Source organism: Amblyomma americanum, chromosome 11, assembly GCF_052857255.1.
Source record: "Amblyomma americanum isolate KBUSLIRL-KWMA chromosome 11, ASM5285725v1, whole genome shotgun sequence".
NCBI classification, from domain to species: Eukaryota; Metazoa; Arthropoda; class Arachnida; order Ixodida; family Ixodidae; genus Amblyomma; species Amblyomma americanum.
In genome coordinates, this window is record NC_135507.1 from 42,498,504 (window position 1) to 42,523,954 (window position 25,451).

The window sequence follows — 25,451 nt, forward strand, 5'->3', positions numbered from 1 at the left end:
TCAGGCTATGAGAGACGCTGTAATAAAGGAATCCAGAAATTTCGGCCAGCTGGGGTTCGTTAACTTGCACTGACATCGCACAGCACACGGGCCTCTAGAATTTCTTCGCCATCGAAATTCGACCACCGTGACCGGATTCGAACCCGCGTCTCTCGGGTCAGCTACCGAGCACCATAACCACTGAGCCGCCTTGGCGGCTGTAAGTTAAAGAGGGTAAGGAGCAGGAGGATAAGGAGGTTTGTGTGGGCTCTGTCTATCTTTAGCGGAAGCGACGTCACCACCGCTCTGGTGACGTTTCTTCTCTACAGCAGGCGGGAATTTTCCCGTCTGGTGACGTCAATTCATTCCTGCAAATGAGAATGCTCCCATCTGAACACGTCACTTCCCTTCAGCCAATCACCGTAACACTGTCTTCCCGATGACGCATCTAATGCTATCGCATTCGGACGAGGCGTCGGCCGTCGAAGCTCGCCGCTCTATCGCGGCAGCTTCTGCAGCTCACCATTCCGCAGGCGCACTTGAGGCGATGCGTACCTGTTGTGGTAGTTGATCCGCCAAAAATTGCTTTTGCCACGCGCGGCGTTTCTGTCCGGTGGGTGCGGGTGCACCTTCTCAAACCATCGCTGGAAGAGGGCGTGCCGGACAGAGCTCTGCGACAGTGGACACAGGAGCGGGTCACGCATTTCAAAAAGGTGGCCCCGGTTTTATAGGCACACACATATCCACACACTTCTCTACAGAGCGCTAGAACGGTGTGGTGTGTTTGGCGCTTGTGACATTCGTCGCTGTTTGCCGGGCTGCATGCAGCTTTTGAGAGACACGACAAGTAACCCATGATTCATGCGAATGGTTATACCTGATATGGCGATGTTTAGAACAATACGGCACTCTCAAGTACCGCCGGTGCATCCCGGCCCGACATTCGAGCGTTCCTTGACAAGTGTGAGTAGACTGTGGAGGTCTCCGCTCCCTTCATCGTGGTTAGCGGGAACACGCAATCACGTGGTCTCGCTTACTACCAGTGCATTCTTGTGGCGCCTTGAGGAAACAGCGCATGAAAGGCGTTTATTGCACATATACGCTAGTTCCTGGCGGTCCCATTGGATCGGGCTGGTGGTACGCGATCCCATACACGTGTTCTCGTGTTACCGCTAATCGTGACGAAGTCTGTGCCGCCACGAGTAAAGAAGATAAACATTAGTGACGTGCCACAGGAGTGGCATACAGCAACACTCGGCGCTGGGGCTAAGTACACGCCGATAACATAAGTGCTAGGTGTGTCCGCAAAGCATGGCGCCGAACCACCGCGCGGTGCTACTTTCATCGCTCCGGTGACGTCACTGTTCTGATCTTTTTTACTCGGGACTATGCTGATCAGTATCTATAGAATATCCCATTCTATTTAAAATTAGGCTGCTTTAACTGGAAATGGAGCCTTTGTTAGATAAGAAAGACAAAAAGTGAAATTCAGATGTCGCCTACGTCGGCCATTTTTCAGACGACGTAAGCGCTTTTTGTTTTCGAGGTCACTCGACTGTATGCTACACACTCGTTCACATCTAGCAGGCGATCGTGAAGTTTTGTTCATAACTGATGTTAACAGTTCGAATGGATTGGCGAAAAAAACAGTATCATCCTTTAATCCACTTTTCTCAATGCGTCTTTTGCTGCATTTCCTCCAACAAACTTCAGTATAGCGACGAAGAAGCCAATACTCTATTGTCACTAAGGACCCAAAATGCCCTGAGTGGCTCCCAAAGTCCCTTTAATATTCTTTTCAAGCTCAGTGCCAAGAGGTACCACGCGTTGTGATCATCGAGTGCGTATTTGCTGCGAATTGCTTAGGCTCGTACCTGTACACAAACCAAGCCTTGATCGTTTTCCGTCGTTATATACAATGCGCTGTTCTTCGCGTCCTACTTAAAATCTAATGGTATATCAATCACCTGAAATTGGTTTACTGAAGTTTCATAATGGAATTTTTATTGACGTGTTTGTGCGCTTTTATTTTTCTTACTCCCAGTTTGTTTTCGCTTTTTGCCAAGTACTATCTCCAAAGAAAGTGATAGCTCTCCGCTCTCTGAACCGAAAAATTCTGGCAAACAGAATAGGCACTGAAACCGGAGGACGTCGCAAATGTTCTCATGACGTCCAAGGGAGTTTCAGTGCCCAATTGGAAAATCACATATCAGTGAAGACCTTTGAATCAGTCTCGGTGCTTCGCTCACCTTCCAGGTTGTCTCCTCCTTCTTATCCATAAACATGAAATATGGATATCTCTTCCTGCAAATTGGGGGAACATACAAGAAAGAGCGAGAACGCCGTCAAAGAAACTCACGGGAACATTCGACCGGGGACTGCAGTTTCTCAATGACAATACACACACTGGAGCATGCCTCTATACACCGAAGCTGGCGCACACTGAGCGTGGCGTACAGTGGCCATGTCTTTTTTTTTTTCTGATAAAAGCGACAGACGCTGCCTTCACCGCCTCGCATCCCGCTAGTTGCGTAGATGCTCCCATGCCCTTTCAGCGCAAACGCAGCCGTTGGTTCCGCGTTTTGGAAATCCCTCAGTATTTAAACCTGCAGGACTTTACTAATATTCACGCTCATATTACGGTTATTTACTCGACGGCATACGCGTCGTGGTGTTTTCAGTGTAGTCTACTGTTGGCAACTATGCCCAGAGTGTGGTGCTTGCAACTGGACCACGTTGTCATAAGCCGAGTCACCGTGCAGCAAGCAGTCACGGCAGCGGCCGTAGTCATGTAACCGGCATAAGTTCAATAAAATATAGTTTTCAGTATCAGCTACTGATCGTTTCCTCGTGTGCACGCGATACGCGGTTTCATGCCCAAATAACGGGACAGGAAAGGCGGGTCAGATCCGTGGTCACACAGAAGCCAGATGCGTATTTGTGGCTCCAACCAACCAGCGCGAACATAAGCGGACATGTCTGCTACGTTATCCAAGTGCTCCACCCGTGCGAGAGCCGTAGCCAGCAGAAAACCGCTTGAGTCCTCGCCGGTGCCGGGATTCGAACCCTGTGCATCCCGCATACGAGGGAATGCCCTGTGGTGTGCAGGTCAGGGCTCGTTGCAACTCGCCTCGCATACAACGAGCAAAACCTGAAGCGTTAAGCGCAGCTAATCGCGTTTTGACTTTATCTACAGATGCTTCGCGCTGCTGCTAAAGACGAGAGTTAGGTTCTACACACTCTAAACATGAATACGCCTATATGAAAATAAGAATGGAGTAAGCGGTTTTTTACCGCACCACTCTCTGTAAATGGAACTACCCTAGAGGACAAAAAATTATTGCGCCATAAAATGTCCCTGCCTGTGTGCCCTAAAGGAAAGCCTACTCCATTTTCACTCCATTCTGTTTACAGTCTAAGGCAGTGGTTTCAACTTTGTGCAGCAAGCGATGCCCGCTTCCATAACGCGGGTTGGCGCAGTAACCTTTAACGGTGTCTTAGACGAGAACATACCCAATGCCGATATCCTCGTGCCTATGACATACTTCTCGGTTATTTTATGCCTGTGCATGGACAGGAGGCTAGCCAAGCACTTGGGCTTCCGAACCCAAAGATTCATTGAGTTTACATTTCACGCTGGTTACGCTAAAGACGCTTTAAAGGTAGAGCTAAGACAAAAAGTTTAGACAGACCACACACCGTTCATCATTACCAAAGACACAGCAAGACGATTGCTTATGACACGGTCCATCATGCTGTGGTATGCGCCTATCATAAAGTGAACGGTGGAGGACCAAGGCTCTGGGAGCTTGCCAACGTTTCGACAAGAAGACTTGTCTGCGCCCAGATGAAGGCAACTCCTCTTGTCGAAACATTGGCAAGCCCCTTGACGCTTATCCGTGCGTTGTTCTCTTTGTGATAATCAAGAATCATCTGCCCAAACACAGACTACCATGGACTGGTATACACCAGGAGGTCAAGCTGGCTCTTAGTGCATGACGTATAAAATCGCGCAACGTCAGACAAGGACATGAAAGAACACACTCGAGCGCTCGTGTGTGTTCTTTCATGTCCTTGTCTGATGTTGCACTATTTTATACGTCGTGCACTACCAACAAGCCCAAAGTGCCACCTTATCTTTCTTAATCACAAGTAACGTTACTGCAGCCGCTGTTCGCAATTTAGCAGGAGGTCTCCAGAACACCCTCCCCCGAAAAAAGAAAGCGAGAGACTTACTTCAATGCCTCATACACGTGCTGTACACGCAGTGCCTGTAGCGGGCTTTCATGGATCGCCTGCGCCACCAACTGCACCAGCTTGCCCGGAGGCCTGCGGACGATGGTGCCAGCAGGGAGCATCTCGGCCAGCGGACCCGGAGGCAGCTGGAGCACGGTGCACGTGTCGACGGGGCTGGACAAGGTGCGGGTGCGACGGGAACGCTTGGCGGGCTCTGAAGAAGCTGCCCGGCCACGCCCAGCGATGCCGCGGTTAGGGTCCATTTCGAGGCTTAGCGGAAGTGTCTCCTCGCACGCCATTAGCAGCCAAACATTGCGCGCCTTCTCTTGATCGAGAGAACCCTCCTTATTTTATCACCGTGGCAGGATTTCGAATGGGGCGTCAGGGCACGCATTTAAACAGCGTCTCACAAATCCGCCCTGGTCAAAAGGACGGATGTGGCAGAGTGCATAAACTGAAATTCTGCGTCAACGGTAGAGTCTAAAAGAGAAAGGAGGGAAGAGCGAGTAACCCGTCCTTCACCACAACCCCTTTTATAGAATGAAGAGCGCGCTCCCAGTTTACTCCTCTATAGGCGTATTCATGTTTAGAGTGTACGCGCCGTTTGCGCAAACGCCACAACTATGTAAAGCAACCGCAGTACGATGCAAAAGTAATGTACAACAGCCATGTACAACTTATAATCTGCCAACTGGTAATAAGCGCGATCAGAAGTTCTAAAAAAATGGTTGTTAGAATTTCTTTCTCCCTTTTTGACAATACGCGTAGAAATCCGCCGTTCTCGAATTTCCTAAAACTATTATAAATATAACTTACGGCGGGCTACATGCCTATCATTAACAAAGTAACGCAACAGGAATACCTAAAGAGTTAACAATTCAGAATTGGTATACAAGTCTGCTAGTAGCACGTCTAAACTGTTTTCTGATTTATTAAACCACTGACAATGCTGTGTCGAAAGGAGCAGTCTTTTAACTTTAAAAAAATGTTTAAAAAAAGTGTAAAGTACTAAGTAAAACAGCCTGCATAAATGAGCAGTGTCCATGGTAAAATATGGGGGAATGAGACTGTCGACGGTAACCGCTCGAAGATTTCCCTGCCCCCGCAAAACGACTCCTGCGAACGTGAAGTGCTGCTTTGGCGCACAACTTGGATGCTTTCAGCACCAACTTCACAGGTGTAAGCTCAACTCTTGGCACTTGCAAAGTAACTCTGATCATCACGATAGTTGTGTTCGAAAGTGGTACAAGTCTCTCTCACCACGGCGCCTCTTCGTGGTATCCACGTATCCCCAGGAGCGGGACCGGCGACTGTGGCTGGGAATAGAAGAGTCCCTCCCTTTGAGCCCTACGACCGTGCTCAGGTCCGGCTTGATGGTTTCCAAGTACTCCCTGGCAAGGTCGTCCATTAGATCTTCGTTGAACTGCGAGTAAGACAGAGGCGAGGGTAAAAGACACGCTATATAGATTCTGCCTTGCAGCATAGCTTACTTCCATGCAGCCATGAAAAAAATGCTTACGTCATATTAGGCCGAGACGGGAAAGACTCAGCCAAGCAGCTTAGGCCGCGGTGATATTGTGAACGAAGCAGAAGAACAGCGACAGCCAACGCGCATTGGTGAGGGGGCGGGGTTGGTTTCAAGCCAACCATCCGACGGCGCGCAGAACTTAGATCGCGCCATAATAAGCCCACCAGTGCTAAGAAGAGGTGACATTCGCTATTTCAGACCTTTGATGTGATGATCGGTGTGAATTTTTAGACAATTACTTCTACTGGCCGGCCTCCGAGTTGTGCTGATTCCACGGATAGAATACAAGATGGCGGCCTCCGCAGCAACGACTTCGCATAGAGAGGGAAGCTCTACTTCTCCAGTTTCGGGTCACAACGTTACGCGTTATAAAGTAAATCTTAACCCAGTGGTTGCCATGGTAACCAAGGTGGTTACATAATAGAATGAATGTGCAAATGTTCTAAACAGTGTATTCGTTTCAGCTTTTCCAAAATCAGTGTTCGGTAACCCCTGCATATAACAGTGCTGACTTTTTACTGATGGATTCTATTGTCTTTGATCCTGCTGGAGTGGAAAAAATAGTCGAAAAACAAAAGGCTTTTTCATCATGTGTGTTGATAACATTGGTTCTAAGTTCTTGATTAAAACCAAAGTATACTGCGCAATAATACTCTCTAACCTATTTCAGCAATCTCTTGAAACAGCATGTATACCTGATGACTGGAAGGTTGGGAAGGTGATTCCCTTGCATAAATCTGGTGATCAACATTCCCCGCATAATTATCGACCCATCTCACTTACCAGCATTCCGTGTAAAATCATGGAGCATGTTATTTACTCTCACCTTGCATCGTTCCTTGATTGTAATGCCTTTTTTACGGACAGTCAACATGTGTTCCGGAAGTGGTTTTCTTGCGAAACACAGCTTTTATCCTTCACACATGATCTAAACTCATTCCTCGACAGGGGTTCCGTTGTCGACTGCATATTCCTCGATTTCTCCAAGGCGTTTGACAAGGTCTCTCATCAACTGCTTTTTTTAAACTTAGTAAACTTAACTTCGACGAAAACGTTCTTAGGTGGCTGCATTCGTTTCTCACTAATCGTTCACAATTTGTCACCGCTAATAATGGTTCTTCCTTCACTTCTCCAGTTGGATCTGGAGTACCACAAGGCTCTGTTCTAGGGCCTCTGCTCTTTCTTATATATATCAATGACTTACCTGACAATCTATGTTCAACAATAAATCTTTTTGCTGATGACTGCGTCATATACAGCGAAATTAACAGCTTTAATAGCTTTTCTTCAATCGGATATTGATCATGCTCTTGAATGGACTAACAAGTGGAACATAGAACTAAACATAAAAAAGTGCAAGTACATGCGGGTTTCTCGTCGTAACACCACATTGCCTTCATATCGTCTTAATAATTGCAGCCTTGAGTCTGTGCCTTTTTACAAATATTTAGGTGTCTTCATTTCTCATAATCTTTCTTGGAAAGTACACATAGACTAAGTAAGCAATAACGCTAACCGCATGCTGGGCTACATACGCCGTAACTTTAATCTTTCTTCTAGCTCCGTAAAACTGCTTCTCTACAAGTCTTTGGTTCGTAGTAAACTAGAATATGCTGCATCTATCTGGGACCCCTATCAAGAGACACTAATATACCAACTCGAATCTATACAGAACCGTGCAGCCCGTTTCATTCTCTCGAATTATCACCGTAACTCAAGTGTCAGTGCCTTGAAAACAAGCTTATCACTCCCACTACTGTCGCAACGTAGAAATATATCCCGCCTTTGTCTATTCCATAAGATTTACTACGATAACCCCATCCTTAAGAGAAAATTTATAACGCCACCTTGCTACGTTTCAGCTCGGATTGATCATCGTCATAAAGTTGGTATTCTTTCATGCCAAACAAACCACTTTTACAACTCATTCATCTCCAGCACATCGGCACAATGGAATCACCTTCCCCGATCGGTCGTCGAAATAAGTGAGCATTCTGTGTTTAAATCGGCTTTAACTAACTTGATGGTAACATAGTACATGTAATTCTTGCGCCCTGCCGTTTATTCTTTTCAGCTTATGTGGTAGTTCAAAAAGACCTGGTCTGCGTGGTATGCTCGTTTGCGTGGTATGCTTACTTTTATGCTTACTTTTATTCTTTGCTCATAATTTCGTGTTAAATGACTGTTCATTTGTTTGACTGTATTTGCTGTAACCTACAGATTTGCGCGAGCCATATTTTTGTTCACATTTTTGTGTTACGTGTGACTGCTGTTCCTTTGTTATTTTGTCTATTGTACCCCACTCCCCTCTGTAATGCCCTCGGGTCCTGAGGGTACTGAAATAAATAAATAAGTAATAACAGGCGGCAGCGTCATGCCCCAGCACTACAAGTGATTACTAAGTTAAGTCGACCGGTGTATAAATACTTCTGGCAGGCGTCAAAGTGGGCAGCACTCCCGACATTGGTCCAAAAGGAAAGCCGCTTGCCGCAGAACGTTCCTGATGGCACCGCTAAATTCAGTCATTTTTACATAAACTTACTATTTCGGTTAGAGCCTAAATCGCGGCAGAAATTCGAACCGGCGACCTACGTACACCCAGTTCCACGTCTTTACGAACCTTCATATGAGCATCTTTTTGTAAAAGAGCGCCAACAACGCCGCATAAGAGTGGCACGGAACAGCGCTCGCCCGGTGTCCTTCTTGCTCTTCGACGTTGTTCGCGCAGTTTTACAAAAGATGGATTTGTACCAACTAGCCCCAATGAACGCCCAGTTCGTATGAGCATTGCGGCTCAACCGTTTCTCCCCGAGTGTTCGTGGTTGTGGCACACGATTTCGCCCTTTGTGCAGCATAAACTTACTAGCCAAGTTAGCGTCAAGCTCGTGGCAGAGATTCGAACCGGCGACCTATGTCAGGTGTGTTGAACGCTCGATATACAATCGCTGCCTCAGCGTCCGCTAATTTTTTCCTCTGTTCTCGAGGAATCGTCCGCATGCAACTCAGCTGTACTTCATGAGTGCCAAGAGATTGTTTCCACGTCGTCAGTGCCGTCATTCTGCCGAGTTCTCGATGGCCTCCAGCGAAAGCTCCTTCGTCGGGAATATACAGCTCACCGGGCATACTTCTGCTCATGCGGTTTGGTTTGTGCTGCACCTTAAGCGTTGTAAATGTCTCCAGGGTTGTAGGAGCTCGTTTTCTCACTAGTCCTTAGCTTAGTAACTCTAGAAGGAATTATTTGAGAGCCCCACTAGGCATATTATAAGCAAGCGACCCCCACCCCCACCTCGGGAGCTTTACTATCGCGATGGAAAGAAACGCGAACAGTGCAACGGCTGCGCGCTCCGGTCTTCGAATTTGTTTGCATTGCGCTTTTACCCCTCTGGTACGACAAAGACGCTAGATTCGTCCTGGAATGTACCATCGACGACCCTAACGTGTTTTTGCTGTCACCACTTACAAAAATTTTCTATACATAGTCTATAAACATGTTGTACACTATACTGCCTTTCCACCCATGTTTATTTTTGTCAAATCATATTCTATAGACTATAGACAAAAATCTACAGAAAATGTGTGGCCATAAATCTGTAGATTGCCTATAGAAAGTCTATAGGATTTTTATTGCCTATCGAATGTTCTCGAGGCTTCGACTATAGCAAGCCAGTAGGCTTTACAGACAGATGTCTATGGACAGTCAATAGACTAAAGATTTTGTAAGGGGGCGATGTAAAAGCGCGCTGGAAATAAACTCGAACAGAGGAGCATGTAGGCGCTTGGTTGTTCGCGTTTCTTTCCATGACTACAGTATATATTCGACAAAGGCTATACAAGCTAGTGCTCCCCGGACGTGAGATGGAGGAATGCCGTCAGGCTCATCACCTCTGCCGCCGGCTCTTCTTCCCTCTTGGGCACGTTGCCGCACTCCATCGCGACACCGGGCGGCGGCTGGGCATCGGCCGAGGAGCCGGGCTTCTTCGCCTTCTTGTGGACGCGATCCCGGCCACGGCGTCGCCGTTTCACCCCGGATTCTCCGTCTTTCTTGCGGGGCTGATTCGAGCGCTCTGCGTTAAAGCGTGGGATAGCAGGAGTTGGTTTGCGGGGCACTTTACCTGGCGCGCACTACACTGTAAACACTAATACGCCTAGGTGAGACTAAAAAGGAAGTGAGCTGTCCTCTAGAGAGCGCTGGAGGGCAGCTTACTCCCTTTTTAATCCTTTTTGTTTACGGTGTAGGTTTGCTCATACACTTCTATGACTATTACGTCGTTTATGATTTCGAGACGCAGGTCTTGCATGGAATCGACGAGAAAGCTATTATTTATCCGCGGAAAAACAAATACTGGCGGAAATAATAGACAGAGGGACCTAAGGGATGGCCATGCACATATACCGGGTGTTCCAACTAAGGTGTTTTGCACTGTTTTTTTTAAATAGGATTTTTTAGTTAGAAGACCGCTTTTTCGCCTTTGCATTTTCAGGGGTGTACCGCATCAGAACACAAGAAACGCCAATTAGTAGGCTGCTTAACTAATATTTGATAGGTAGTTTTCTAATTGTTATTGTTAGTCTGCTTATTTAGTGACAAACAGGTAGCCGACAGGAAGGAAAATCTATATAGTTTTTTTAGAATTTCAAGAACGCAATTACCCTCTCCGCTGAGGCCCAAAAAACTTTGCCTATATCGCGAAAAAACACATGCGCTTCCGACAAGGTTTTTTTGGAGGAAAAACGCTAAGGCGCCCGTGTGCTGTGCGATGTCAGTGCACGTTAAAGATCCCCAGGTGGTCGAAATTATGCCGGAGCCCTCCACTACGGCAGCTATTCTACCTTTCTTCTTTCACTCCCTCCTTATCCCTTCCCTTACGGCGCGGTTCAGGTGTCCAAAGATATATGAGACAGATACTGCGCCATTTCCTTTCCTCAAAAAGAACCAATTCCGACAAGGTTGCAAGCAAAGGACCCCCTCCAATGCATGTACCTTGTCGAAATAAGGAAATTTTTTCGTACCACAGCTGCTACGGTAACTGGGTTTTTGAAATTCTAAAGAGCAATATGATCTTACTTATGGTGGGCTGAAGAATAAAAAAGAGACTAACAGTAGTAGTAAGAGTAACAGCAAAAAACCCACTATTAACTAGTCTACTAGTTAACACGTCTTAGGTTTATTCTGACGCGCAACGCCGCTGGCCATGTATTCTGAAAAAAAGCGCACTTCTAACTCAAAAAGCCCCTGTTTCATTATTTTTTAAACATGCAGAGCATCTTAGGCGAGACACTCGGTATAACTACGTGGTGCGGCAATGCAGAACTTTCCTCTGTGAATTGGACGCTTGATATGTTTCATTATGCTTGGCATTTTCCAGCACATAACAATATGTTCGAAGCGCGGCAATCTCAATCAGGTTTAGCGAAGGTGAATTTTGAAAGACCAGAAAATCTGGACAAGGGCTTCTAGTTCCCAGGGCTGCCACTTCGTACTGTGGGGCACTGAGAACTATAAATTACCGTAGGGATTCCGAATTCTTGTACATCGCGTTACTAATGGAAATAAAAATTGGTTGTTGCGGAAAGGAAATGGCGCTGTATCAGTCTCGCACTTTGGCGGACACGTGTACCGCGCCGAAAGAGAAGTGATGGAGAGACTGATGAACAGAACTGAAAATTAATAACAATTGGTTTTTTGGGGGAAAGGAAATGGCGCAGTATCAGCCTCTCACCTTGGCGGACACCAGTACGACGCCGTAAGGGAAGGAATAAAGTAGGGAGTGAAAGAAAAAAGGAAGAAGGAGACCCGTGGTGGTGGTCTCCCCAATAATTTCGACCACCTGCGGTTTTTTTAACGTGCACTGAGAATGCACATCACATGGCCGCTTTAGCGTTTTGCCTCCATCAAACCCAGCCGCAGAGGTCGTGTTCGAATCTGGGAACTCCGGATTAGTTGCCGAGCGCCCTAACCACTGAGCCACCGCGGCGGGTGAACAGAATGCAATTCATGAGAAAAAAAACAGGCTGCAATGCTGAACCCTCATGATGTGGGTAGTTTTTCTTGCTCGACTAAAAAAGCTGCATAAACCTCTGGCACGCAGCCGCCGCTACCAGAAGTCGAACTCACGACCACGATGGCTGATGAGCAGCTTTCCCCAACATCACTACGTGTGGAAACGCAGCGTAGTGTTCGTTATAGTATATAGCTTCGGGCAAATTTATTCACACGCTTTCCAGCGAAAGAAACTGAAGGCTATTTACTGCCTCTCGAAATATTTGTCTGCAGCAAATGATTTAAACCTTTCACTCGATACTAACAAGGTCGATGTAGTAAACCTAAGATTCGGCAGCAAAGCTCGCCAGATTCCAAAGGGGCAGCTGTTGGAAATCATAATAGTAAAGTCACTGGAGTACTGAGCAGTGGAATTTGTGCTGAAGGATTTCCTTAGATTAACACTGAAGGATTTCCTTAGATTAACACAATACCAAAATAAAAGTATTATATGAAATAGCAAATAAATATAATAGAAAAAGCAACACAAAGCAGTTTTTTTATTTGTTTCAGCATCGCCGGGGGGTTATGAAGTTCTCAGGTTTATATAGAGCCTTAGCACTGACTCTGTTGAAAGATACGTGTAAGATGCCAGGAATTTTATGTGGTCAGAAGGAGAGAGTTGAGTACCCGTTGTAACGGCGTCAGGTGCCTTCCGGATGTCTCAAAAGAATTGGAGGACGCTTAAGCTTCGTCCTCAAGAGTGAGTCGCGACAGCGTGTCGCAGCGCTGCCGAAGAGTACACCGAACGCCATCTGCCGTTCGGCGCGACGCATGGCCCGTTGGAAAATTTAAGGAAAGGACACCTGTCTCACATATCTCAGCAGACACCCAAACCGGACCGTAATGGAACGAAATTGAAAGGAATTGCTTTCAAGGAAAGAAAATGACGCCTGTCTCACATTTCTCGCAGGACACCCGGATCGCGCCGTAAGGAAAGGAAAAATCGATGGATGGATCGATCATTCATTCAATCAATCGGCCAATCAATCAATCGACCGATCGATTGATGATCAATCAAACAATGATCAATCAGTCAATCAATCGATCAATCGATCGCTCAATCGATCAATCAATCAATCGACAGATTGATTGATGATCAATCAATTATACAATCGACCGATCAATTTATGACCAATCCATCATTGATCAATCAGTCGATCAATTGACCAATAAATTGATTGCTCAATCACTCGATCAATCAATCGATCGATCGATGTGGGCACCTGAAGCGCGCCGTAAGTGACGGGGTTTTAACGCGACGGAGTTAAGGAATTATTGATTGATGGATTGATGGCTTCATTAATTGATTGATTGATTGATTTAGCTATAGATCGATCAACCAATCTATCAATCAATCGACCGACGATTGATGATCAATCAGTCAACTATCAATCAGTCGATCAATTTGTCAATAAAACGATCGCTCAATCAATCGATCGATCGATCGATGTGGGCACCTGAAGCGCGCCGTAAGGGACGGGATTTTAAAGAGACAGCGTTAAGGATTGATTGATCAATGAATTTATGGGTTGATTGATTGACTGATCGATTTATCTATCGATTGATCAAACAATAAATCATTCATTCAACCAATGAATCCACCAATTAATCAATCAACCCGTCAGTCAATCAATCCTTAACGCTGTCGCGTTAAAATCTCTTTCCTTACGGCGCTGTTCAGGTCTCCACCGAGGTGCGCCATTCTTCGCTCACTGCCGCCGACGCCGACGACACCTCCTTTTCTGCGACACGAGTTCCTTAACGCTGTCGCGTTAAATCTACCTCTGCCTAAGTCTATCAGATAAGTTGAATAAGAAATGCGGACTAAATTGGGAATTTAGAGAGACAACTCGAAAATCACGCGAATTTCTGCATTCTATAGGATCCAGGTGCAGTCCGCTTTTAATTTAAATCCCAAAAAGTGATCAATATAACAAACGTCTGGCATACCAAGATAAATCCTCATCACCGATAGGCTGAACACTCCGCAATATTTTTTTTTCGTTTTGACGAAAGGAAATTGTGCAGTAACGTATCACATATCTCGGTGGACACCTGAAGCACGCCTTAGAGGTAGGGATAAAGGAGGGAGTGAAAGAAGAAAGAGGTATCATATTGGAGGGCTTCGGAATAATTTCGACCAGTTGGAAATTTTTAACGTGTTGTGCACCGCCATCGCACCGCACATCTCCCTGTCTTTTTTGTCCCATCAAGCTACCCTGCCTAACAAAGGGTAGAATATAAAAAAAAGCAATGGTTGCACGCGACATTTCCCAGAAACAAACTACAAGGCAAAAATGCGCAAAATATATCATATCTTTGAAAACCATTCCAGACGCAAAAAAACGCTAAATATACTGGGGAAGCTTCGGACAGGAAAGACAGGAAAAGTAACTAAGCCCAGACGCATTAAAAACAAAAAGCAACAACGAAAACCAAAACAGAAGCAATGAAAAAAAACGCGAAGAGTAGTGTGGTAGCTGGTTTATATACACAGACCACCCATTGCCGCAATATTCCCCAAACATTCACGCTCAAAACTCGAAGCAGCACTAAACAAGCGTCTAGGGCAAGCTTTCATTTAATCAATCAATCAATCAAGCAATCAAACGACTGATCAATCGCTCAAATTATTAACGCGCCAAATTAGATTAACCAACTGATCTACCAATCAGCTAAATGATTGATTAATCGCTCAGTTGATTAACACAAAAAATTAAGTCACTCTGAAATTAAATCAATGACAGTATTTAAACCAATAAGTCAAATAACTCATTCAGTCGATAGAGTGTCATTGATTGATTCAATAAAATAATCTACAGTCATCCACTCAAGCAATCAACAAATCAACAAATCGATAAAAATCGATTAGTCATGAATGAATAGAACAATAAGAATCAATTACTGAACTCGAATAATAGGTCAATACGTCAAATTAAAAAAGCACCCGATCGACTAATCTACCGATCAATCAGCCAGACCTTCAATGAATGAATGGAAGAATCGCTCTATCAAATAAATCAATCAGGTTATTTATTCAAGCAATCGATCAATAAATCAATCAGATGATTACGTAGTTGAGAAGTTGAGGAGTATATCAAATTAACTTTTTAAAACAATCTACAAATCAGTCAATTCATCAAGAAACCAAATGACTGATTATTCGGCCAACTGACTAATCAATCCATAACTTGATCAGCACATTAAATTAGATCAATCATTCGATCGTCCAATCAATTTATCAGCCGATCAATTATTCAATCAGTCAGTCGTTTGACCGGGCAATTGTTCAACAAATTAAAATAATTAGTCAATCAGTCAGGCAAACAACTTGATCAATCGGCCAATTGACCAATACATCGAATTAAATTATTCGGTTGGCCAATCAAAAAATCTAAAGTTAAATTAATAAATGGATCGCTCAGTGTATAACATCAGTGATGATTCAATCAGTCAACTACACAAGGAATAAGAACAAAAATCACTAAACTCAACGAGTCATGTCGCAATCTACCGAAACGTTAATCCTAACATACAGAATGTGGCCGAACTCGCTGAACCAAAATAATTACGCCTGCCCAGCGCGCTAAACATGGCGCCCTCGAATTCTCGCGCCACGTTTCAAGAATAACGGCCATCACGCGCCCTGGCTGCAGCAGCGGATGGCTCGCGCCACGCGAACCTTCATCATCTCGCGCAGCTAAGCGGGCGCTAACAAAACACCGTTACCATCGCAAGAATCTGCGCAAATGCGCGAGCGAGCGCCGAAAAGAAGCGCGCGTAGATATTGGCGCAAAGGCGAAAAACTAGCAGTAACAGACCGCGGGCACCGCACAGATAGGCTTAGCGCGACCCGATTCCAATCACCTTAAAAGCCCGCGGAGGACGAGAAAGTAGGTCAACATGGCGGCTATCCGCCCAGCACCACTTACCGCGAGGCTTGGCTCGACTGCGCTCTCCTCCTGGTCGCTTTTGTCCTGGACGCTTCGACTTCCTGGTCGAGGACGACCCCTCGAGCTTCGGCTTCTTGGTCGGCTGGAAGTCGTCCCCATCCCAGGTCCAGTCACTGTCGTCCATTGTCTCCAAACGACAGGAAAATGCGTAGTGGTTAATGGGGCATCAGATAGGAAAAGTACATGAAGTCTACCGTCCCGCTCAAAAGAATATCGAGCAATGAAGAGAGCTCCTGTTGCAGACGGTACCTAGGTACTTTTCCTTTTTTCTCTCTACCCTCTATCTACGCTTTTGTCTGTTTTTTCTTTAGAAGCGCCTGCTTTTAATGGCTTTGCACACGGCACCTTGCCTTCCCTTTCCTTCCTCCTGCGCGTGCGACACTCTTGGCCAATAAAATTCCGAGCAGTTAAATTAATAACAGACAAAAGCAAACATAGTCGAAGGTGGACACCTGTGCCAGCGCGAAGGAGCTATGCCCATATATGGAATTGCCACCGAACGCTTGCTTCAATGGCCTGCGTTTAGTTCTGTGCATCTTTAACGGGGGTTTATGGAGACGGGCTTTGCGACAGTTTAGGAGATTACCGATTGCCTTTTATGGATTTTCAGCTCTGAAAAAAAAAACTGCGTTTTTGAGCTTTAGGTCGTATTTGTTGGTTGGACAACACGTGAAGCATATTTTGCGAACCAAATAAAAAAGAAAACAGGCAGGAAATGCAAGTTTCATACCCTGTGTTTACAGTAACGTGTGCGATCACGGCTGTATTTTCGATGCATAATGAAAAAGTTGAAGCACTTTCGTGAAACGAAAACAGGCAGTTAATTGGCGCAGTCAATTTTCGCTGCATAATGTTACAAAAAAAACAGCGCAGTCGGCGAATGTGGTTGCATCTCATATCTTACTGCAGGAATGAAGACATTCTTACTATTATCACCTCTAATGATTAGGACACGCGGCATTTCACAAGAAAATATTGGCAGTAATGCTTGGTTCGTGATGTTTCCTGCAGGAATACATGGTAACAGACGCACAAAATGATGAAACGAATGTGACCCCCATGGAGGACGGTTAGAGCGCTTTGTTTTGCGGTCGCCTGAGCCGGTCTTTCTTTTTTTTGCGTAGCTTTTCGTTCACCCTTCCTAAGACGACTGCAGAACTGTTTATTCTCTATAAAAGCACTAAGTGTTCCGCTTACCGCCCTCGTATGCGGTGGCTTTTTTGTACCACACAGGGGATTTCTCTTGGCTGACCAGGCATGAAGGAAGTCATGGGTGTTCTCGAAACTTCGAAGTGTATGTATCCTAATGTCCGCCGGCTACCCTTTATGACTAAGTTGACTCGAGGTCCGCAACGTATTTAGTTATCACTGTGGGTACGCTTTTTACTGTGGTATCAGAAACCGCAGCTCGAGCGCCTCAGACTTTGTGGCTTCATTTCCGTGTAGAAAGTTGGAGCCCTGAAGTTGTCATTCGGCGGGCCTTGAGTTCAAGCTGCCAGGTGTGGCTACATCGGCTCGCAAGCATCGTGGAACGGCCATTCTTAGAAAAGGAGGCGCGCTTAGGTTGGGTGGGTTAGTGGTTTTTAAGGAAAGAAAATGGCGCAGTAACTGTTTCACTTCTTGGTGGAGACAAATCGCGCCGGGAGGGAAGGGAAGAAGGTGCAAGTGAACGAAGAAAGAGATAGATGGGTGCCGTAATGGAGGGTTCTGGATTTCGTCCACTTGCTACCCTCAAAATGAAACAAAATCACGCCGCCGCGGTGGCTCAGTGGTTATGGCGCTCGGCTGCTGATCCAAAAGACGCGTGTTGATCTTAGCCGTAAGAGTCGAATTTCGATTGAGGCGAAATTCCAGAGGCCCGTGTACTGTGCGATGTCAGTGCACGTTAAAGAACCCATGTGGTCGAAATTTCCGGAGCTCTTCACTACGGCGTCCCTCATAGCCCGATTCGCTTTGGGGCGTTAGACGCCCATAAACCATAAATCAAACCGAAATGACCGTTGATTTGGGCCACGGTTGCACAGTTTTGCGAACAGGAAGAGATCAGAAAAAAAACGCACGAAAATGTACACCTTTATTCCAAGAAAGGAAAGCCACGCTTAACTGGCGTTCTTTCCATTGACGCCTCCACCGCTTTGGAGTCGAATGGAAGGAGGGAGGAAAAGAAGAAACAAAAAATTGTCTGTGGTTTAGCTGTGGTTAACCCAAGTCGAATTGGAAAAGCTTCGTTTCCTCGGCACGTCGTCTACGCAGCGTCTCATTCCGACGCTCTCGAGAATTCAAACCGGTCTCTTCTGTAGTTGAAGAGTCACTAACGGAGGTGTCACTTCTAGCCGCATCTGCGTTACGATGCTTCTCGAGTCTTTCGGCGCGTTCTTCTGGCGTCTCTTGAGCGCGTTGTCTCTTGCTCGCTTCGTTCTGTCGTTGTTGCATCTCTTTTGCGCTCTCCATAACGACTAACATATGCACGCCGTTAAGCTAAACGTTGTTCCCGCCCTTCATCTGTTTCTTCCGCACGCCGCCGCTTCTTAGCCGCAGCACATCGTTGCAGCTTCACCTTATACACATCATCCGACAAACCGTGGAGGATTCGCTGGGACCACTGCGACGAGCCGAGTTGGGGCCCCGCTTTTCCACAGCTGGTATGACGTCACACATAGGTCACGCTAAAGATCAATGGTGAATTCTCCGGGACGACGGCCAATAGCGGAAACCTCAAGCAGTATTGCTTTCGCAATAAAAAGGTGAAGCCATAATGGAGGACTTCCTCTAAAGGGCAGTTGGATTTCGTGGACAGGCACCGAGGTCCCGGAGCACACACGCAGTACTACATTTCCCCTCTGCTAAAATATGGTCCCCGCGGCAGGTTTTTGATTCCCTGACCTTGATATCTGGAGCCGAACGCCATTCTAGGGAAAAGGCGCATCTATCAAGCTTACCCAGAAGCTAATGAAACAAGGGCTTCGGCCACCCTCCATGGATGACCCCCGTTGAGAGATCATCGTAATCACTTCAGGACGTACGCACAATGGCAAGAATAGTCCCATGCGGACAAATAAAAAAGTCACACAGGATTATTAACACACACAAATATTTTCGGCTCTGAGCTTTCCATGCTGAAAAGGAAAACCTACGACAATTCAGCAAAACTCGGTTTTATATTCGCGGCGAACTTTTAGCGTCAGACGTTAGGCACCTACGAATAGTTGTGCGTTTTAGCACACCTTTACAGGAACTCAGCCACAAGCAGTGGGAGGCGGCGCTGGCTCGCACAGAGCTCCCCTTTCGGCAACAGCTGATCAATCAGGCCTGGAGGGCCGTATTCGCCAATGGTTTGCTGGACCTGGGTGAACCACCGGCAGAATTACTTTATATTTATGAATAAAATCTATTCCATCTCTCTCTCTCTACCTGTAATCAGGCCCAGTAATTATGAACAAGGACATTTTTCAACGCGATGTTGTTAATGAAAATATTGTTTTCCATATCTCGTAAGATTACAATATAGCTGTCAACGTTTCAGTTCAGATTTCTGCTCGGCAGGCTGTTTTCTCGCTATGAACATTTTCACTGTTGGCAGAATTGTGATTTGATTGCGCTGTGATTTTTTTAAGACATTCGCGAAGGATCATCTCCACTGCACAGCATTGTTTACCTTAAGTTTACAGCTTTGATGAAAAATGGCGCCTACCGCGCAAAGACTGCACACTGCGCTAAAATTATGTTACGTCCTGTTTTTAAATTCCTGATACCGCAATAAAGGCAGCAAGGCGACTAAGGGGCCGCGTAACTCCTTACCAACTTTTTCAAAAACCTGACTATTCACCAGAAATAATCAGCGAGTATCAGACCTTCCGCAGAACTCGTCGCCTGAAACCCGAGTTAAAGAAGGAAACAACATAGCAAGGCCCTAAAACCGGCGTCGTTGCAAGCTACAAGCGGGGCGTAGTAACACGCGCAGCACGAGGTGCCCACGCTGAGCGCGGAGAAAAAAAGCAAAAATACACAACGTGGTAGCGATTGTGGCTCGTCTTGAGCCAGAGAGCAGGCCTGTACACTTTCCTTTTCTTTCTTCCTGGCAACAGACAGACAGACAGTATACACACCGAAACCATTGAGATGGGACGCTCGCAGCGTTTGGCGATTCTGCTCAGAGCGCTTTTTGTTTATTTTCTTCTTGGCGCGTGCATCTGAGACGAGCAGTTGCCTCCCACATCTAGGCTTTCCAGGAGGTCTAATAATTATTGGTTTTTGGGGAAAGGAAATGGCGCAGTCTCATATATCGGCGGACCCCTGAGCCGCGCCGTAAGGGAAAGAACAGAGGAAGTGAAAGACAAATGGAAGAAAGATGTGCCGTAGTGGAGGGCTCCGGAATGATTGCGATCACCTGAGGATCTTTGGCGTGCACTGACATCGCAAAGCACGCGGCCGCATTAGCGTTTTGCCTCCATAAAGCCGCAGTCGCCGCGGGCGGTTTCGAGCTCGCGAACTCCGGATCAGTAGCCGAGCGCCTTAACTAGTAAGGCACCGCGGCGGGTAGTCTTTTGAAGAAAAAACTTCACTACATTAGGTAATGCAGTCGTCGCGGGTAGGCCGGAGAATGACCTTGAACGACCTTCAGCCGCAATCACATTTATCCCTTCCTTACGGCGCGGTTCGGGTGTCCATCGATATGAGAGAGAATTACTGCTCCATTTTTTTTTCCGGAAATCAATTTTCCAACCTGTGGTGGGCACCCGCCGCGGTGGCTCAGTGGTTAGGGCGCTCGACTACTGATCTGGAGTTCCCGGGTTCGAAGAACACGTCGAACGAAAAGTTGCTCCAGCTAGGCATCAGCAACACCTTCAGCGAGCTCGCCGAAGCTCTGCTGGGAACGCAAACCACGAGACTCAGAGGCACCCCTACGGACGAGCGCTCCTAAGAAGGTTGGGTCAGTACGCGAGCGGACTAATACACAGATACGCGCACGTACCGGACCACCTTAGGAAAACCATTAACGTGGGACCATTGCGAAAAACATAGACCCCAATCTTCACGAAAACAGACGAAAAGCGAGGGCCGAGTACGTAGAAAGAACGCTACGCCAGTTAGACAACACCGTATACACGGACGCTGCCGTATATTCGCGAGAGAGAACGCGTAGCCGCGACGGTAGTGGTAAACAAGGAAGGAAACATGATCACGTGTGCCACGGCAAAGGTCGCCGGCACAACGGAGGCCGAAGAGATTGCCGTTGCGCTGGCGGCAGCAGAAGGGTACAGAACGGGCCGATCTCTCAACATACTGACGGACTCGAAGGAGACGTGCAGGAACTACACGAGGGGCGGATCAGCAGAACAGCCTTTAGAATACTCAGCGGGGTAACCTCCGCCGACGAGAAACCCAGGCATAACCTAATCTGGATCCCGGGCCACGCGGGCATAGGGGGGAACGAAAGGGCAGACAGCCTAGCTCGAGGTAACGCATTCCGAGCAGGGCAGTCAAATGCTCCGGAGCTCCGCCTACAGGCTTGCGAGGGGGGATACGCAGAGACCTTGAACTTGCATAGGGGAGCTAGAATTAGATATCCACCACCACACAAAGCCCTAACCAAGGAGCAAGCGACCGGCTGGCGCAGATTACAGACCAACTCCTTTCCTAACCTACACATACTTAATAAGATGTTCCCGACACAATACAGAGCCACCTGCCCTTGGTGCGATGCCACACCTACACTTTACCATATCACGCGGGAGTGCGAACGCAACAAAGCATCCCACCAACACGAACACCCGAGTGCGGAGCAATGGGAAAGTCGGCTCATCAGCGGCGACCTCACGACCCAAAGGGCCTTAGTCATCATCATCATCATCATCATCATCATCATCATCATCATCATCATCATCATCAGCCCTACTACACCCACTGCAGGGCAAAGGCCTCTCCCATGTCTCTCCAATTAACCCTATCCTTTGCCAGCTGCATCCACCCTTTGCCTGCAAACTTCTTAATCTCATCCGCCCATCTAACCTTCTGCCGCCCCCTGCTACGCTTACTTTCTCTTGGAACCCACTCCGTTACCCTTAAAGACCAGCGGTTATCTTGCCTTCGCATTACATGCCCTGCCCAAGCCCATTTCTTTCTCTTGATTTCGACTAGGATGTCATTAACCCGTGTTTGTTCCCTCACCCACTCTGCCCGCTTCCGATCTCTTAACGTTACACCTATCATTTTTCTTTCCATGGCTCGCTGCGTTGTCCTTAACTTAAGCTGAACTCTTTTCTTTAGCCTCCACGTTTCTGCCCCGTAGGTGAGTACCGGTAAGATTATGCTGTTGTACACTTTCCTCTTGAGGGAAATTGGTAAACTGCCACTCATGATCTGCGAGAATTTGCCATATGCGCTCCACCCCATTCTTATCTTTCTAGTTATCTCCCTCTCATGATCCGGATCAGCTGTCACTACTGCCCTAAGTAGACGTATTCCGGCACAATTTCTAGGCTCTCGCTGCCAATTGTGAACTGTTGTTCCCTTGCTAGTCTGTTGAACATTACCTTGGTTTTCTGCATGTTAATTTTTAGACCCATCGATCTGCTCTGCCTGTCTAACTCGTTGATCATGATTTGCAGTTCACCTCCTGAGTGACTCAGCAAGGCAATGTCATCAGCAAATCTCAGATTATTTAGGTATTCTCCATTTATTCTTATTCCCAACTGTTCCCAATTCAGGCCTCGAAATACCTCCTGCAAACATGCGGTGAACAGCATTGACGAGATCGTGTCTCCTTGCCTGACGCCCTTCCTTATTGGAATTTTATTGCTGACTTTATGGAGGACTATAGTAGCTGTGCAGTTGCTATATATATCTTCCAGTATTTTGACATAAGGCTCTTCTACCCCCTGATTACGCAATGCCTGTATGACTGCTGAGGTTTCCACTGAGTCGAATGCTTTCTCGTAATCAATGAAAGCTATATATAGAGGTTGGTTATATTCTGCGCATTTCTCTATCACCTGATTGATGGTGTGAATATGATCTATTGTGGAATATCCTTTACGAAAGCCTGCCTGATCATTTGGTTGATTAAAGTCTAACGTTGCCCTGACTCTATTAGCGATTACCTTAGTAAATACTTTGTAGGCAACGGATAGTAAGCTGATCGGCCTGTAATTTTTCAAGTCCTTGGCGTCTCCCTTCTTATGAATTAAGATAATGTTTGCATTCTTCCAAGCTTCTGGTACAGTCGAGGTCATAAGGCGTTGCGTATACAGGGTGGCTAGTTTTTCTAGCACGATGTCCCCTCCATCCTTCAACAGATCTGCTGTTACCTGATCCTCCCCAGCTGCTTTTCCCCTTTTCATTGCTTCTAAGGCTTTCTTTACTTCATCTTTCATTACTGGCGGGATGACGCATTGCTGTGCACTGCTGTCTTTCTCATTAGCGTTCTGATTACATTGGCTACTATACAGGTCTGTGTAGACCTTAGTGCAGCACGCGAATGATGCAGCGCGACTCAGTGGAGCCTTGGGATAGGGGCCCACATTTGCTGACGAGAAGCCTCAAGTCGCCAGCGCCAGAGAAGACGACGGAGACTTCATAACCGCGAAACCCTTGAAAGATCCAATAAAGTTTTCACTCACTCACTCCCTCCCGGGTTCGAACCCGACCGCGGCGGCTGCGTTTTTTATGGAGGAAAAACGCTAAGGCGCCCATGTGCTGTGCGATGTCAGTGCACGTTAAAGGATCCTCAGGTGGTCGAAATTACTCCGGAGCCCACCACTACGGCACCTCTTCCTTTCTTCTTTCATTCCCTCTTTTATCCCTCCCCTTAAGGCCCGGTTCAGGTGTCGGCCGAGACGTGACAGGTATGTCATTTCCTTTCCCCCAAAACCAATTTTCACTCGTTACCGGGCCTTTGAAAGACGCTGGCTGCACGCCTGGCTGCACGCCGTGAATAGTAAATTTGTTTTTAAGGAAAGTAAATTGTGCAGTAATTACCTCGCATATCTCAGTGAACACCCGAACAGCGCTATAAGGGAAGGAAGGAAGGTGGGAGTGAAAGAAGAGGGCTCAGGAATAATTTCAATCACCTGAGGATCTATAAACCACAGGCATTGCACAGCAGACGGGCGCCTTTGCATTTCGCCTTCATCGAAAGGCGGCCACCGCGGTCGGGGTCGAACTCCGGTACTCCGGATCAGTAGCCGAGCGCCTAACCACCGAGCCACCGCGGGGGGTGCAACAATGAATCCATGACTCTCGCGCTGCTGAGGGACGGCGTCGAGTGGAGTGCACGGCAGCGTTGTATCGAGCGCACTTCGGTAGTAGTAGTAGTAGTAAGTGGTATTATTAAAATAATAATACAAATGAAGGCAAACATTTTTGCTAGCTCCGGCATATGCCATCGATAATGAAGCACCTGAGCTGAGGCCGCGTAAATAAAGGATAGCAAGCAGAATGGAGAAATGAAATGAAATAGATGAGGGGACCGGAAAAGAGGATAGGGGTGAGGTAATATCGGAAAGTGCTGGATTGGTATGGAGCACGCGCCAGCTGCTTGGCAGCGAACGCGTTTAAAGAGATCACACAATTTTCCTCTCTCGCGAGGTCGACCCTTCGCTACGCTTTCCTTTCCTCAAAAAGATTTTTTTCCACCAGCATCGTGTGGGAGGCCAGTGGCGTGCGCGCGCCGAATTACTTCGTTGTATTGAAGTTTTCTGTCTCTCCCCACCTCTCTCCTCAAGCACGGGCCTGTGCCGGGCTCCGTGGTGCCGAAGGCGCAGCGAAGGTTTGCGTCAACCTACTCATGAGGGTCGCCTTTTGCGACATCAGCGGACGTTAACGATCGCGAGGCGGTCGAAACTATTCCGCACCATCATGGACTCTTGAACATCCGAGTGTAGTGGGATCGTGCGGGTGCCCAAGGGCCTACGTGCCCTAAACACCTTTTGGTGTAAAAGCTTATCCTCAACAGGACACCTCCACAGCGGTAGATCCCTTGGGATTCAGCGGTGTCCAGATGGATGACTTTCTTTTGGTCTTCTCTCTGGCTGACCATTAAAGCCTACCAGGACTCTGTATTCCTGTCAGGTTCGTTGTAGCTAGGACATGTGCACACCATGTGGACCGTGTCTGCATATAGGTTGTAAATGTTTCCCGACTGCACTACGGCGCCCTTCGCAGGCCCGGTCACGAGAGCCGTGATTGGATTAACACCAATCGGTCGCACAACTGAGACCGCAATATTAAAAAGTCACCTCAGCATCAATCGCATATGAGGGTGATTATCACCGATTCCGAATCGGCTATCCGAAGCTACAACGCAGGCAGGCTATCTGCAGGAGCAGTCAAAATGCTGGCTGCCGGCCCTTCACCAGCAGAGCCAATTAACCAAATCTGGACTCCGGCCTGCAAGGGATTCCGAGAAAACGAGACACCTAACACATTTGGCCCGAGGACTCGCACACCGGGACGCCGGTGAGGCCTCGTCGAGCAGAGAGCCATTCTAGACTGACCAGGAGCTGAACACGTACCAAGATATTCTTAGTCAATAAAGATTATGAAGACAGACACTACCTCGAGCACGCAAAGGCCTCAGCAAAAATGAAGATGTCATATGGGGAAAGTTACAGTGGGGGTGTTCCCAATCGACTAGCACTAGGACTGCCGCCTGACTAGTTACTATAACTTCACTCGTGTCCTTTGCCTTATGTTGTTTAGGAGTATCTCTGAA

The 25,451-nt window shown here is 47.0% G+C and overlaps 1 protein-coding gene across 1 annotated transcript; it reads right to left on the minus strand.

Moving 5' to 3' along the window:
• Nucleotides 1-9,577: 9,577 nt before the first annotated feature.
• On the minus strand, nucleotides 9,578-15,901 carry LOC144109570 (uncharacterized). Its single transcript, XM_077642390.1, has 2 exons — nucleotides 15,719-15,901; nucleotides 9,578-9,807 (listed from the first exon to the last, which is right to left on the minus strand). Exons 1-2 carry the CDS (start codon nucleotides 15,861-15,863, stop codon nucleotides 9,578-9,580), a joined length of 375 nt encoding a protein of 124 aa, XP_077498516.1. The 5' UTR covers nucleotides 15,864-15,901.
• Nucleotides 15,902-25,451: the final 9,550 nt, after the last annotated feature.

What these genes read in the sequence shown, in the direction of transcription:
- LOC144109570 (XM_077642390.1), bottom strand. Translation starts at nt 15,863, where the DNA reads ATGGACGACAGTGACTGGACCTGGGATGGGGACGACTTCCAGCCGACC. An exon ending in CAGTCGAGCCAAGCCTCGCG is followed by an intron (nt 9,808 to 15,718) that starts GTAAGTGGTGCT and finishes GCTTTAACGCAG; the next exon opens with AGCGCTCGAATCAGCCCCGC.